This window comes from Giraffa tippelskirchi, chromosome 14 (assembly GCF_054371585.1).
Source record: "Giraffa tippelskirchi isolate mGirTip1 chromosome 14, T2T-mGirTip1v1.2.pri, whole genome shotgun sequence".
NCBI lineage: Eukaryota > Metazoa > Chordata > Mammalia > Artiodactyla > Giraffidae > Giraffa > Giraffa tippelskirchi.
The window spans coordinates 54,207,334-54,221,670 of record NC_137288.1 but is presented as its reverse complement, the minus strand read 5'-3'; the positions used below and the strand labels follow the sequence as shown (position 1 = coordinate 54,221,670).

The 14,337-nt window shown below is 50.1% G+C and overlaps 1 protein-coding gene and 1 long non-coding RNA gene across 3 annotated transcripts; one reads left to right on the top strand and one right to left on the bottom strand.

Annotated features, from left to right (window-relative positions):
• Positions 1-1,017: 1,017 nt before the first annotated feature.
• On the top strand, positions 1,018-8,346 carry LOC145534363 (uncharacterized). The gene is made up of 2 exons (XR_014074497.1): positions 1,018-1,140; positions 6,018-8,346. It is a non-coding gene; the product is annotated as an uncharacterized LOC145534363 (long non-coding RNA).
• On the bottom strand, positions 1,914-13,829 carry NAPG (NSF attachment protein gamma). Of its 2 annotated transcripts, none has more exons than XM_081561674.1 (12): positions 13,669-13,829; positions 11,925-11,992; positions 10,143-10,227; positions 9,416-9,433; positions 8,723-8,753; positions 7,653-7,762; positions 7,479-7,545; positions 7,127-7,197; positions 5,959-6,037; positions 4,967-5,046; positions 4,383-4,512; positions 1,914-4,006 (listed from the first exon to the last, which is right to left on the bottom strand). In XM_081561674.1, the coding sequence occupies exons 1-12, from the start codon at positions 13,722-13,724 to the stop codon at positions 3,863-3,865; spliced, it is 939 nt and encodes a 312-aa protein (XP_081417800.1). In that variant the 5' UTR covers positions 13,725-13,829; the 3' UTR covers positions 1,914-3,862. The 2 variants fall into 2 exon arrangements, with proteins under 2 accessions (XP_081417800.1, XP_081417801.1); XM_081561675.1 differs by having other exon boundaries at positions 1,914-3,346.
• Positions 13,830-14,337: the final 508 nt, after the last annotated feature.

The following is a 14,337-nucleotide window of genomic DNA, read 5'->3' as shown; positions in this document are numbered from 1 at the left end:
AAGAATTTGATACACTCGTGTTCTGAAGCGCACACAAATTCAGGTGAAAAGTGCAGGAATCATAGAAATAAAGTGATGATTTGCTAGACTTTTAATCTTGCATGACCTGTGCAGCTCTACGACTGATTTAAAAAATGTTCATAAGACACTGATAAAAAAATGCTAAAGGTCCTCGTAAGAAACTAAGTATTTCAGGCAAATTCACGAACGTACGTTATTAAGCCAGAAAGGGAAGAGAGAGAGGACAGCCCACAAATAAAGGCTATTTCCTGAAAAAAAAAAACAAAAAACAAGAACAACCTGAAAGCTGAGAATTACATTTTATTCAGCCGAGTTTCTGAGGTGGCTCAGTGGTAAAGGACCCGCCTGCCATGCTGGGGCCGCAGGAGACCTGGGTTCGGTCCCTGGGTTCAATCCCTGGGTCGGGAAGATCCCCTGGAGAAGGAACTGGCAACCCACTCCAGGATTCTTGCCTGGAAAAATCCCCACAGACAGAGGAGCCCAGTGGGCTACAGTCCATGGGGTGGCAAAGAGTCGGACACCACTGACTCACACACACAGAGGACCAGACCTCTGCTTCCCTGCGCGTGGGAAGATTCGAGAGCCCGGGCTCCGAGACCATCCGTCCGACGTGCACTATCTGTGCTCCCGACCCCGAGTCCCCTCAGGGCTCACTGTCTGGGACGGGTGGGGGCGCTGTGGGGGCCGATGGCCACTGGCTTACTGCCCCTCCCACCGCAGCAGCCTTCCCGCTGTAAACTGAGCCTGGTTTCTCTTAACTCTCTGCTCCCCTCCCACGCTGTGTCCGTCCCTGCCCCCAGGGGGACCACACCCCCCACCACACCCCCCAGCTCAGTGAGAAGCTAGATCAGCACCCGCAGGAGAAACGCGGTTTTCTCGGCGGCGGCAGGCCGGAGCCGAGAGGCAGGCTGGCACCCGGGCGTCGGAGCGGAAGGATCAACCCTGGGCCCCACCCCGTGATGAACCCGGAACTAGACCCCAGGCCCCGGGGGAGCTGCCCCAGGACGGAGGAGTGTCCAGGTGGAGGGGGCGGGTTGGGGGCGGGTTGGGGGTGGGGGGTAGGTCGCACGTCCAAACAGAACTGCCGCTGCAGGAGGCACCATTCACACCTGAGCCCAGGTATGTGCGCTCCCTCGTGGCGGGTCTGGAGTCAGCGACCTTCGTAGCGGCACAGGGCCAGCGCCCAGAGGTGCCCGTGCTCTGAGGGGTGTCCCTGGGTCACCCGGAATTCTTTAAAGTTTCATCTTTGTGTTTTGTAATCGAAGTGAAGTGTGGTGGGGCCCTGGCGGAGGCGTTGGACCTCGGAGCCTCGGCTGTGAGGGGCCCCACCTCCCCATCTCTCCTGGACTTTCCCCGCCCTCCCCGCTCACCCGTGGCTACCCCCGCCCCCAAGGTGTCCTGCAAGCTCTCACCCCAATTTCCGGTCCTGGTGTCAAATCCTCCCACAACCCCCACCCCCAGGAGGGCAGGGCCCGCTTTACATAGAGGGCTTCCCCAGTCCGCACTCAGGAAACGTGATGTTACATGAATCCACAGGTAACTAAGGTGCACACCAGGTATTAAATGCCAACCTCACTTTAGTTTTCTTACCTCCTCACTTAAGAATTACTCTCCTGGTATACTTAAGTGTGATGAAAGCTCCCACCTCCCTGAGGCCAGAGAGCATGGTCTGACAGTAACTGATGACCGGCATCCTGAAAAGCTCCCCGAGTTCACAGTATCCCCTAGGTGGGGCCTCAGGACCCCCAAGAGCACAACTTACCAGAACAAACACTACTGTCTAGCAGTGTGCTGTCTGGCACAGCTGGGAGCCTGTCAGTAGCTGAGGATGTATCTTTGGAAAAAGGAAACAAGTCAAGCATAAAATATAATAATAAAAGGAACAATCACACTTGCATGGTTTCAGATTTTATTTTTGTAATTATCTTCCCATAGAAGCAATAATCAGCATTTCCATTACATTTAATATTATTCATCAAAGCTGGAAAAACACAGAAATAAAGCACAGTTTCATACACAAATACCACACTCTGCATATGTACAGTTAAGTTCCATATATTAGACTCTGCAGACTGGTTCACTCACACAGGACAGCATGGGGACTGCTGGGCTCTGAGAACGCGCAGAGCGCACGTGGATCCCTCTCCGGGAAAGGGACCACATGAGCTCAGAACACCTTTCCCTGCTGTGAACACCACTCCCTGCTCCTGACCACCCCCAAGGAGAACAGCTTCTGTGAGCACGAAGAGATGCTTTTTACCAGACCCCAGGCAGGAAGCCCTGATGTCAGGGGAACAGCCACTTGCCCCACACACGCCATAACCTGTGGGGGTGGGGTGGCGGTAGTCAGGGATGCCCGGGTTCCAGCCCCCTGCACTGGGAGTCCCACTCCCCAAGCCCCCAAGCCCTGCAGGACCCCCCCGGCTCAGTACGCATTTTTGTTCTATTAATATGAAGGAAAAGAGTAGAAGTGAAGCCTTTCTTCCAAGGCTGCACTGGATAACAGTCTACACAATGCAGTTGACAGCATCTTCTAGGTGTGGCTCAATCTGCTGAGATGGCTGTGAACGAGCTCAAATGCACATCAAGGTGACTCCTGGAGGGTGGCTGGATGTGGAGGGCACAGCAGCAAGGACCGGTAGGCACTATTAACACGTCACTGAGCACAGACGCTACTGAGAGCACTCAGTGTCCTCAAACAAGGGCTGGAAGGAGCCACTGCCCACAGACCACGTGGGTGCCGGGTTGGGGGCGGGGGGCATTGGAGAAGGATATTCATTAGTGTTCTGACCCAGACCTTCCAGAAAGAGTCCATCTACCACCCACCCGCCCCGCAAGGACACTCCCTGGACTTTCCCAGAGCCCAGGGTGAACTTGACCTCCCATGATACCACCTCCATGTCCCCAGGAAGCCAGCAGACCTGAGCCCAGGCCAGGTGGGCGGCATCAGCTGCACTGCAGGGTCTGGGATTCTTCCCACCAGGAGAGAGGGCTGAGCTCAGGCAGAGAACACCTCAAAGACGACCTGTCAGGAGAGGCCGGGGAGGAACCACACACCAGCGCCCCGCATGTGAAGCCAGCCCTGCTCTCTCAGCCACACAAGGGAGGTTTACAGAGAGCACCTCCACGTTGACCTGAGGTCCTCAGAGAGAGGACAGGTCTGCAGGACAAAGGTCGGTCAACAACCGGGCGAGTGAAGAGACCGTCACTGAGCTTCAGGAGGAAATGCCCACGATCCAGGGAGAAATGGAGATGTGCACAGTTCTGGAACACACCACTGTCAAAATGTTCAGGCGTCCACATGACACTCCAGGTGCGTCTTGTTCTGGGAGAAGTAACATCGTAAAGCTCAGAACAGCCTCCTGGCCCACACTCCATCCGAAGGTTTAAAAACTTAAATGTCCCTAATTATCACAGGGCATAAATCTCCTTTTGAAAACAATTACAATATTACTTTGTTTAACCAGTAAACTTCACTTTTAGCAGCAATTATGAAATAAAATGCAAACAACTTCTCTAACAATAAATGACACGAGCCCAAGAGAGAAAACTGTACATGCGTGTTACCCCTTTTCTTTAGAACAAGTCTGTAGAGAAATGGGTTTGCCAATTTTACAATCAACTATCCTATGACGTGATGGGATGTTTCTCAGTCAATTCCTGCTGGTGTCTGAGAAGAGCTCTTGTCAGGGAAAGAAAGGAAATGCTTCCAGGCAGCGGGCAGGGCAGTGGTCCGGGAACCAGGAACAAGACTTGTCTGACAGCATCAGAGCCAGGACCCCATGAGTCTGGCCGCCCTCCGCGGAGTCCGGGGGTGTAAGTCGTGCGGGCGGGGCCGAGCCTAGCACAGCCCCCCTGCGTACTCGTCCTCCTCGTCCTCGGCGGCGGGGGCAGCGGTGCCTTCAGGCTTGGGCTGCGGGAGGGCTGCTGCCTTCTTCTTGACGCCTCCTCCTGGGACCACCAGGCTCAGGCCCAGCTTCGCGTACTGCCAGTGACAAAGCGCAGCTCAGACTGGACGTCCGGGCCTGACCCTCGATACAGGCTCCCACCTGTGTGCCAGCGCCTGGTCTCTGCCCCCTCAAAACCCGGACACCACTTGGAGGGAAACATCGCCACAAAACCCAACACTGCTGGGCCGTAGGGGGCTCGCCCAGTGTGGCCACTGCCTGAGGGGTCCCCAGACCCCATAAGCCTGACAGAAACTCACTCAGTCAGTGAGCTGGAGGGGGACCCACAGACGGAGCAGGAGGGGTGTCACCACAGTAAACCTGCTCAACATGCACCCCGTGAGCCTCCTCTCTGAGCAACGGCTTCAGGGGAGGGGACAGGAGGGCAGGGCAGGGGGCGAGGCGGGCACTCACATCATTGTCCATGTACTTGAAGAGCGGCGAGTTGCACACCTCGGCCACCTGGTCCTGGTCTTGCTGGTCGTAGCCCTCCAGAAGCTGCTCCAGGGCGGCGCAGTCCTCACTGCCATTGAAGCCGGGGATGCTGCCGGGACATGCACGTGGGTGCTGGGCCCCACACACTCACCCCCGTGCACAGGTCTAACCACGTACGAGCACAGATAACGCCCAGGATGGTCACCAGCAGAGGACCTGGGGCCCAGGTGTCGGGGGGCCTGGACTCAGGCTGCTTGGTTTAAACATCACCCAGAAGAAAACCCCTTATCCTGACCTTCCTGAAACATACACCTGAGGACTTTCTCTTTTTTTCTTATATGGCAAATATCACAAAATTACTCAAGCCACTCACTTCCACAGAAGCACCTGGAGAAAAACACAGCCAAGAACCCAACTCATAAAAACCCTGCTGCAAAAGCTGAAAGGCTCGCCATGTACTCGCCCTGCCCTGAACTTCACGGAAAACAAAAGCCGCGTCTCTGAAGGTAGAGCCACCTGTTTCAGCAGAGCTGGGCAGAGCAGCGCGCCCCGCCGGGCCTCACCTGTAGCTCTCGCGGACACAGCGCTCGGCCGCCACATAGTCGTTTCTGTGCAGGTGCACTAAGACCTGGGCAATCGTTTTCTAAAACACAAGAACGGGTTAGGCCGAGTTTACATCCACGCAGAAGTCGATGTCAAGACACCTGGAATGTAACTTGGTTTGCATCTGACATTCATCTCCATTTTCAGATGAAGCCCATGTGCTATTGTGTTTTAGACCTTGCTGTTTCAGCTCTAAAACTCTCATTTAGTTCATTTATAGTTTCTATTAAAAAAAAAAAAAATCAGTCCCTCTATCTACAACTCCACCAGTGTTGCTCTTGGTCACCTGAAGCAGCTGTCACAGCCTCTTCACGGTCTAGACCTGCTGACTCCAACACCTGGGTCTCTTCTCTGACAATCATCATGTCTTCCTGACTCCCTCTCTGTCCAGTCACTGGCCACTGGCCCCCGGCCCCTGCACCGACCCACCCACCATCCCAGGCTCAGGCCACACATTCGGTCTGCTTCCTGGGCAGTGGCTCTGTTCTTAGTTCAGCCCCTCTGCTCCGGGCCTGGTGACCCCCCAGAACACACATGCACACACACTCCGGAGCCCCTCCTGCAGCCCTCCTCTCCGGGCCCCTTTCTCTAGCTCCTCCGGCTGGAGAGACAGGGTTTCTATGGAGGGCCCCTTCTCCAGACCCTCTGGTTAGAAGGTGTGGGGGGGTGCTCCTCTCGAAGCTGAGAGGCCGAGGGGACATGATGTCAGAAGCCTTCCCACCCACTCACTGCTCAGGGTACTCAGGGCATTGTCTTCTGTGCTCTGCCCAGCAGTGTTGGCTGTGACCAGCAGGAGAGAGGCAACAGTGGGATCACTCCATCTCAGCCAAAAACAGAGGTCCAGAAGGTATTATTTTAAAAAATTAATAAATATTCATGGAACACAGTCTCAGGCACAGTTACACCAATACGATCCAAGGAAAAGCCAAAACTAAGCACTTTGAAAGCATACCTTATAACAAGTTGGATAATTCTCAATTTCCTTATAAATGTTTTTTTCTTTCTGAATAGAGAGTGCCGCCTCATCAAACCTGAAGACAAAACAAGAAATGCTGAACAAGGCAGGTCTCAGTGCTCCACAGCAGAGACCATGGCGTGATGTGTCTGACGTCATAGGCTCTAGAAAAATGAAGGTGGCATCGGGCACTGTAACCACTGCCTCGCACCCTCCAAGAGCTCCACCCAGTCGGCGTGACTACTGACATCTGACTCGCCCTCCCCGACCCCCAGCAGACAGAGCAAGAGGACTTCAGGACAGGCTGCTTCATATGGGAGTCGGGTCTGGTAAGGACCATCCAATAACGAGCATGCATCAGATTCAACTAACTGCTCTGCGAGCGGCTGTGAGAAGCCCTGGAGAGACCAGGCCCGACTCCACCATCGCAGAGCCTTCTCCTTCCCTGGAAGGCCATGCAGACGCTCCAGGAGCACTGGCTGCTGGAAGGACGACCCCCACCATGTCTGCATCCTCAAGCGCCCACCCTAGCCTCGCCCGGCCCTGACAGCTCCTGGGGCCCAAAACAGGCAGTGATTGGGTGCGGGGGAGCACAGAGCGGGCAGACAGGGAGAGGTGAGCAAATGTCCTCCTCGACACCATGATCCTCAAGTCACCTTCTCCTGTCCACTAGCACATGTTCTCCTCTGCACAACTTGATTAGTAATGGAGATAGGTTACTAAGCTTAAACTGCAGTGAAGTAAAAAACAGGGAAATTCCACAGGATCCTAGTTATCTGGGATCCAGCTACTCATGCTGTGGGTCAGAAGTCTGAAGGATAAAATGGTAAACAACCTGTGTGACGACACTGTCCGGCTGCCAGGAACCCGTCCACGTTCCTGGGTGAGCACTACAGACACTTGTCTCCCAGACATTGCTACCTCCCCTCCCCAGATAACAGACCAGGCAGCCATCTCTAGAGCAGCCAGGCCAGCTCTTAACCAAGAGCCCAGCGCACATTGGGACGGCACTTAGAGCAGCAGCGGATCTTTCGATGTTTAACCCAACGTGCTGCTGTCTTATGGGCCTGGTGCGCCCCAGGTTGCACCCGAACAATCAACAAGCCCTTGCCTAAACATGGCCTGGAGGTCACAGGTCACAGGAGCACAGCGGTGTGGGACGTACCTGCGCCCGCGCACCAGCAGCCGGGAGGCTTTCCCCAGGAGTTCGACGGCCTGCCGCAGGCGCTCTTCATTCTGTGGATTCAAGAGAAGAGAGTGTGGGCAGCTTTAAGGCAGGAATTTTTCTCCTCCCCCAACAATTACCTGATTAAAAAGCAACCGCACTGGATGGGGGGGAGGGGATGGGGAGGGATGGGGTAGGGGAAGCGGGGGCAGTGACACCAAAGCCACTAGAACCCATCTCACTGCTCACAGAAGAATTCACTTGTGAGCAAAGGGGAGCTTTCGGAGTAGCCACTGTGTTTCTCATGAAACTAAACATTCTAAGTCTACTTAGAGAAAATAAATGCACTTACTTCAAACACGTTGGCTGTCTGCTGATATAACTGCACAGCCTTTTCTGGATCTACATTCTCTATCAGCCTAAATGAAACAAGAATATCTGACTTATACGAGAAAGAGGAAACTTGTTTTCATTGGACTTTATCAAAACAAAAAGACTCCCAGGCGGAGCCCCTGTCCACACTCACTTCCCGGCGCGCTCTAGGGCCATGGCGGCCGTGTCTGGGGTGCCGTTCTCCAGGTACATCATGCTGGCCTTCTCGATCAGCTGAACAGCTTCCGGGAGTTTCTGCATCTCCTTTAGGCAAACAATAGGGCACAAAGCAGTAAATGCATGAATTAAGAAATACAGAGTTAATTTAACAATCTGAAACTAGAGAAGTCAACAGACCCAAAACATGACACAACGATACATATACTGTGAATGAAACGCCTTCACAAGGTCACTCTCCCCATCAGGGTTCCTTCAGCCAAACCAGAAATGCACCAATTAATCCTGCAGAGCCCAGTCCTTCACAGGATTTCAGAGAAACTACACAAATAGGAGAAGCCAAGACACTTGCTCTTCAGTGTTTCCTGAGCAGCTACAGTTCCTGGAATGTTTGTGGGTGCCTGCTATACACAAGGCCTGTGCCACAGGCTGCAAGGGCTGGGTCTCATTTCCAAGGACACCGCGCTTTAACCATCTGCATCTTGTAACCAGACATGTCCACAGAAGGTCTGTTGGTGGCTTCATACATTAAAAAATCAAAATCATCAGCAGGCTCGTGTCCCCACACAGCACTGGCAAGTGGGGCAGAGTGGCAGCTGTGGGGACCTACTCCCTCCTGGCGGCTGCATTTCTCCCCACCGGCACGTCCAGGCCTGCCTCCTCCATTTCAGCCATCCCCCTGCGTGCACCTGCACTAGCAACCCTCTTACTCTGAGTGCTGTCAACAGAGTAACTCTACATATCTTACTAGTAAACTGAGTCTCAGCATCACATGAGCCATATATCTAGCAACCCCAATCCACACCTTTTTTAAAAACTGGAAAAAATCATGAAAAAGCGAGGTGTGAAGTTTACAGGTGTCATCTACTCTAGGCTGACGTGCTGCATCTCCATGCTGACCTTGCATGGCTTGTTTTCAAACCTGCTCATTCATCCTTCACTAAGCTGACAAATCCTTGGGGATATCACACTTGCCGGTCTTGTCCTTAAGACCACAAACCGTAACTCGTTTTACCTACAGGGTAGCTGTGCCCCAACGTCACTGACCTTCAGCATCATGCCGGCTTGCTCGTATGCTCTGCAGAGAGAATACAAGTTCTTAGATGAGATCCTGATGGACAGGGAGGAGAAACCTCCTACCAGACACGAGAATCTGCATCAGTTTAAACTGGTTCAGGCAATATATACTTACTTTAGGCCCTTGTTACGACACAAGGAAATTTTTCTTCCATTTATCTACCTGGGCAACAATGCCTTGGAAACAGCAGGCATGTAAGGCAGAGATTTCTCTTTGCAAATGCAAAATTAAGTAGAGCTCAGAGAAGCTAAATGACTTTCTACCTGACAAACCTAAATCCAAGTTTTGAAACAAATAGTTTTTCTCCAGAGAAGCAAAAGAAAACTTTCTGCTTCTCTGAATAGGCACCAGTAACTATATTAAGAAAGGGGAAAAACAGGGTTTCTAACTCACTTGTTTTTTCACAGGTTACTAAACAAAATGGTCCTAAAAATATGATGGTGATTTAAACACTGAATATCTTAGTGAGAAGTGACTTTATTTTTAAGGTTCAGGTGAAGACTGAAACAAATGTAAAGGACTATTTTATTTACATCAGTACACATGAATTCACTATTTCTGGACTTACAACTTAGGAAAAATTTACTGATCTAAGGGAAAGCAGCAACACTTAAAACATAATAATCTACAAATACATGAACACACAGAGGCAATTTACTTACTTGGCAGCGTGAAAAAGGCTGAATAGATGTAACAAAGTCACAATTAAGGGAAAAAAAAAAAAATCAAGTTTCTAAAGATCCATTATTTTAAAAAGCAAGGCTAACTAAATCACTGCCCCAATTTGTCCAAAAAGGCAAACCCTACAAACCAGGTAAAGGAATCATTTAATGCCTGTGGAGGTCTACTAAAAACTACACAATTCACAAAAACAGACAAAACACCACACAGATTTTTAAGCTACTTCTATTTCCTATTATGCATTACTCTGATGTTTTACTAAAAATGCAAGGTTACTATAACCATAATCTGCAAGTGAGATAAAACAAACATTTTTTTTTAGTCAATAAGATTATAAAATACCTCAGGAAAATTTGTTTTCAACTACTTAAAAATTTTATTTCAAATACCTGAGGAGGACTATACTTTTAAAACAGTTATACAGCGGTGACTATGTTTCTACTACCTGCACCACCTCTTCGCTTTTCAGCACCTGTCTCTTCCATCTCCCTCATTCCATCCCAAGTAAAACCATCACTGAGCAAATGCAGAATCAATGAACTCGCAAAGGCAGCTCTGCAAAGCAGTGTTGATCACAATCAAGTCTCCATAAATCACCTTCAGAGTTTAGACATGCAGAACAAGAGGCTTCTAAGAGGCTTCTAAACTAACAGCGCTGCACCCCACAGGCAGCAAATTCGTAACTATTTCCAAAGGCTGAAAAGATACGCCCTGTTGTTCTCATGGGCCACAGCTTCCTTCAGGCAGGCGTCTTTTGCTTGCTCAAACTGTTTGGCGTTCTTAAAAGCAACAGCTGAAACAGAGGAAAATAAAAACAGATTTTCTATTTCCATCATTTAAAAAAAAAACTTCAAATGAATCACTACCGAAATCTGCCTGATGTGTGAGGCATTAGAAAATAAACTTAACACTTAATCAAATACTTAGGAAATTTCATAAAACTATAAATACTACTTTTTTCTAAGCTATTTTCTTATAACTTTTTTGATTATCAATAATCTACAAGTATTTTCAAAAGTTTTTTTTTTTTTTTTAAGTCTTTCTAACACCAGCACGTACACTTTGAGGAACTTAGATCACATCAACCAAGCAACAACTCAAACAGGCGTCGTCACAAAGACAGCACCTTTCCTTACCAGTTTCACAGTTAACAACAGAAACAGTGCTCAGTTACAGCTTGTTCTATATTTTAAACTATTTTGAAACTGAAGTCCAATAAGCACACTCAACATTTTTATAATCTTTTTTTAGCACAATCTTTAAATACTATCTTATAGACTTTGGAAAGCTCAGGAAGTGTTGCTTACAAATAAGTGAAAAGTATACAGCTTTAAGAAAACATTACTTGCTAAAAACACTTTTAAAATTATCTTTAATAAAATGCTGAAAATAAACAAACAACACTATTTCATCTCTGAATTTCTACATTTTGCTGTCATAAAACTTTACTGATGAAATATATCTTGCATAACCCCTTAAAGAAAATAAACAAAGAATGTTTTAACGGGAAAATCTGACTTGAAGTACTTATTTCTGAAAGCAGAAATGGTCTCAGATGCATATATAACAGTTCCATGTTAAATTTCCCTCATGGAGAAGATCTGCAAAATGTCATGCTCTCCAGTTACAAAAACATTCTTGTACAAAGTGTCCATAAAACCCATGTAAAACGTGAACCTGTAATAGTTATTTTAATAATTATTCTCTAGAAACTATATCCTACATTGTGCCGATTGGTTTCAATTTTCCTGACTTCTTTCTTCCTGGTGATACACTAAAACTAAAGTCTGCCAAAAACACATTTCTTAGGTGATTTCTACCCAAGGCTAACACATGTGATCACAACCACTGCAGAAACACACAATAAAATGTGTTCAGCCTATTTCAAAATCGTACTATGCTTTAATATCCAAAATCATCACAGATACGCTGAAAGTTATCATTCCATAACTGAAAATGCTGAATTTGTAATAAGTTCTCTGTTGGAAATTTCTGACTGTTTTTATCTTATATGCAAATAAAGATATTAAAATATGCCTATAAACTTAACGCTGGATGAAAACCTATCAGCACATCTCCGAGCAAGGCCGTAAAGAACAAGAGTCTAACACGCGCTGTGCACAGCTGAGGCTTAGGCACTTTACAAAGTGAACCGGAAAAGTCTTTATTCAGAAACAGCTGGGAGACAAGTATGACAAAACTCCTGGAAGTACATAGTATGAACTGACTGCAGTTCAAGAACACATTAATGATGCTAAAAGCCCACAGCTGCACCCGCCCCACAGTCTGCCCTCATGCGAGAGGGACGCAGCCAGGTTTGCAACTCCGCACTCGAGACACCTGCAAACAACACCTGGAAAATCACAAGGTCTAGGCAGGTCTTTGGCTGTTTTTTCTAACAACTAAGATGCTACAGGAAGCACTAAGAGTGAGAATTATGCCGAGATGAACATAACACACTTCAGGGGGCAGGGCAACTGTCACAGATACCTGCTTTTCCATACTCAGAAGCAGCGCTGTCGTAATCCGGCTTCCATTTCAAAAAACCAGTTTTCAGGCTAAATGAAAGGAAGATACAGTTAACAGAAGTTACCAACCACATTCTTAAGTCAGAACCATGCTTGTTAAGGACCTTGTAGGTCTGTAAATAGGGAGGGAGGGGAACCATCAACTGGAAAGTCCCCATTAGTCAGTCTAACTCTGTCCAAACTTACTGATAACTACACACTTCATCACTTTCCCTCCCACTGTCACAGACACGGTCTCCCCCTTCTGAAATGACTGCATAACATCCAAGGAGAGTTGAGGTAATCACTGCCTGGTCCCCAGACGAGCAGTGCCAGTATTTGCTGCTAGCTCACTAGAAATTTATGAATTGTTAAGCCTTTCCCAGCCCTGCTGACCCGGAAACAGGGTAGCATCAGCATCATCCAGGGTGTAACAAGCTCTGAGGTGCACTAAAGCTTGAGACAGACAAAGCACCGCAGTGAGCAGGTAGATTCCTGAGACTGCAGCTCAGGAGAGGCATAGATGACCTGAGCCATCAACATGGGCTACACCAGCGCCCAGTTAAGATCCTCCAAGGAGACTGCAGAGCGAGGCCAGAAAGACTACTGAAGACAAACCCTCAGAGGGACAGAGGGCGTCAGCAGGAAGGCTGCAATGAGCTGCAGTGGACAGGAAGGGCAACCAGAGAGAGCAGGGCAACAGGAGAAGGCGAGCAGGACGACTGGAGATGGACGACTGGAGATCGAGAGCAGCTGCTCTCCAGGACCACAGGACAATCAATCCTGAGTCCCTATCTCCTTGTCTTTTCTGTGATGCTTTCTGTAACTTCAAACTTACAGCTTAAACTAACCCCGTGACTGTGAAACTTGGGTAAGCCTAAGAATTGCTAAATAAACACCATCTTAAATTCTGAATTCAGTTAGTGAAAGCCAAGGAATCAGGGGGGCACCTTAACTGAGAGACGGGGATGCCACCATAACCTGCAGACATACACCCTTTCTTGCATTCCTTTCAATTTGGCCAGTTAAATTTATTTAAAGTTTATGCTTATGTAATACTGCTGTAAGTTTCAAATTTGAAAACAACTCTCAAGCTCACTAAGGGCACTATTGGTAAGAAAAACAAAATGGTTAAAAAGCAGCCTGTCGAGAGAGAGAGAGTGTGTGTGTGTGTGTGTGCGCCTCTCTGTGACCCCACGGACTGTAGCCGGCCAGGTTCCTCTGTCGATGAGATTCTCCAGGCAAGAATGCCGGAGTGGGTTGCCATTCCCTTCTCCAGGGGTTCTTCCTGACCCAGGGATCGAAACCGCCGTCTCCAGCCCTGGCAGGCGGGTTCTTTATCACTGAGTCACCTTGGAAGCCCCATTGTCCACCATAACATAGCTTTTAAAATGCCACCAAAGACAAGACACATCCATTCAGTCGTCTTGTTGCTACACTTGGGAAAAGCTAGAGATTTTAAAACACAGATGGGCCCAACGTGCCAGGAACCAGGAGCATCCCCTCGAAGACGCAGAGAGATGCACCCGGACTCCTGCGGCGCCCCCAGTGCCCGAGGCGCGACCACTTCCGGCGGCCGGGGGCAGCGCTTCCGGGGCGCGACGGCCCCACCCCTCGCGCCCGGCTCCGCCCCCGCGCCAGGGCCCCCCAGCCGGTGCTGACTCAGAATGGCCTAGGAGGCGCCAACCCCGGCGCTCGCCCAAGGCCGCGCTGGGCCCCTCACTCACTATTTCTCTGCTTTGGCCAGGTGTTCCAGCCCCTCGTTTATCTTCTGAGCCGCCATCTCCGCGGCGCGGCCCTGACGTGGAGGCCGAGAGCCCGCCGAGTGGGCGTGGGAACGCCAAGGAGGAGGCCGGGACGGCGCCGCCGCCGTGCTACTGGGGCTCGCAGGGCTCAAACCTAGCGCGGCGAAGAGGCCCGGGAGCCGCGCAGGCGCTATGCAGACAGACAGTGCGCAGGCGCAAAGTGCGCGGAAAGGGGCGGGGGAGGCGGGGCACGCGTGGCTCCCGCGCAGGCGCGGTGGGTAGAGAAGGCGGTTCGCTCATCCGTTGCCGGGGTTTGAGCTCAGGTGTGTTGAGCACCTGTTGTGTATCAGGCGCTGTCCCAACCACGGCAGGTCGGCAGGAAGTGCGACAGGCCGGACCCCACGCCCGTGGACCTCGCCTCCCACTCCTAAGAACGCGCGTGGGCGCTGCGATCCGTTCCTTTCGTTCTTCGGCCCGAACAGTCTGGATCATTCGTCCTATATCTGCGCCAAACGTCTGTCAATCTGCAAACCCGACTGTCCGTTCGGGTCACTGTCCCGTAACCACGGGTGGATGCTCATCGGTGCGCGTCGAGTGAAGGTCGGGGGCGAGAGTTTCGCAGAAATACTAGCAAACCAGCTGCCGACCCAC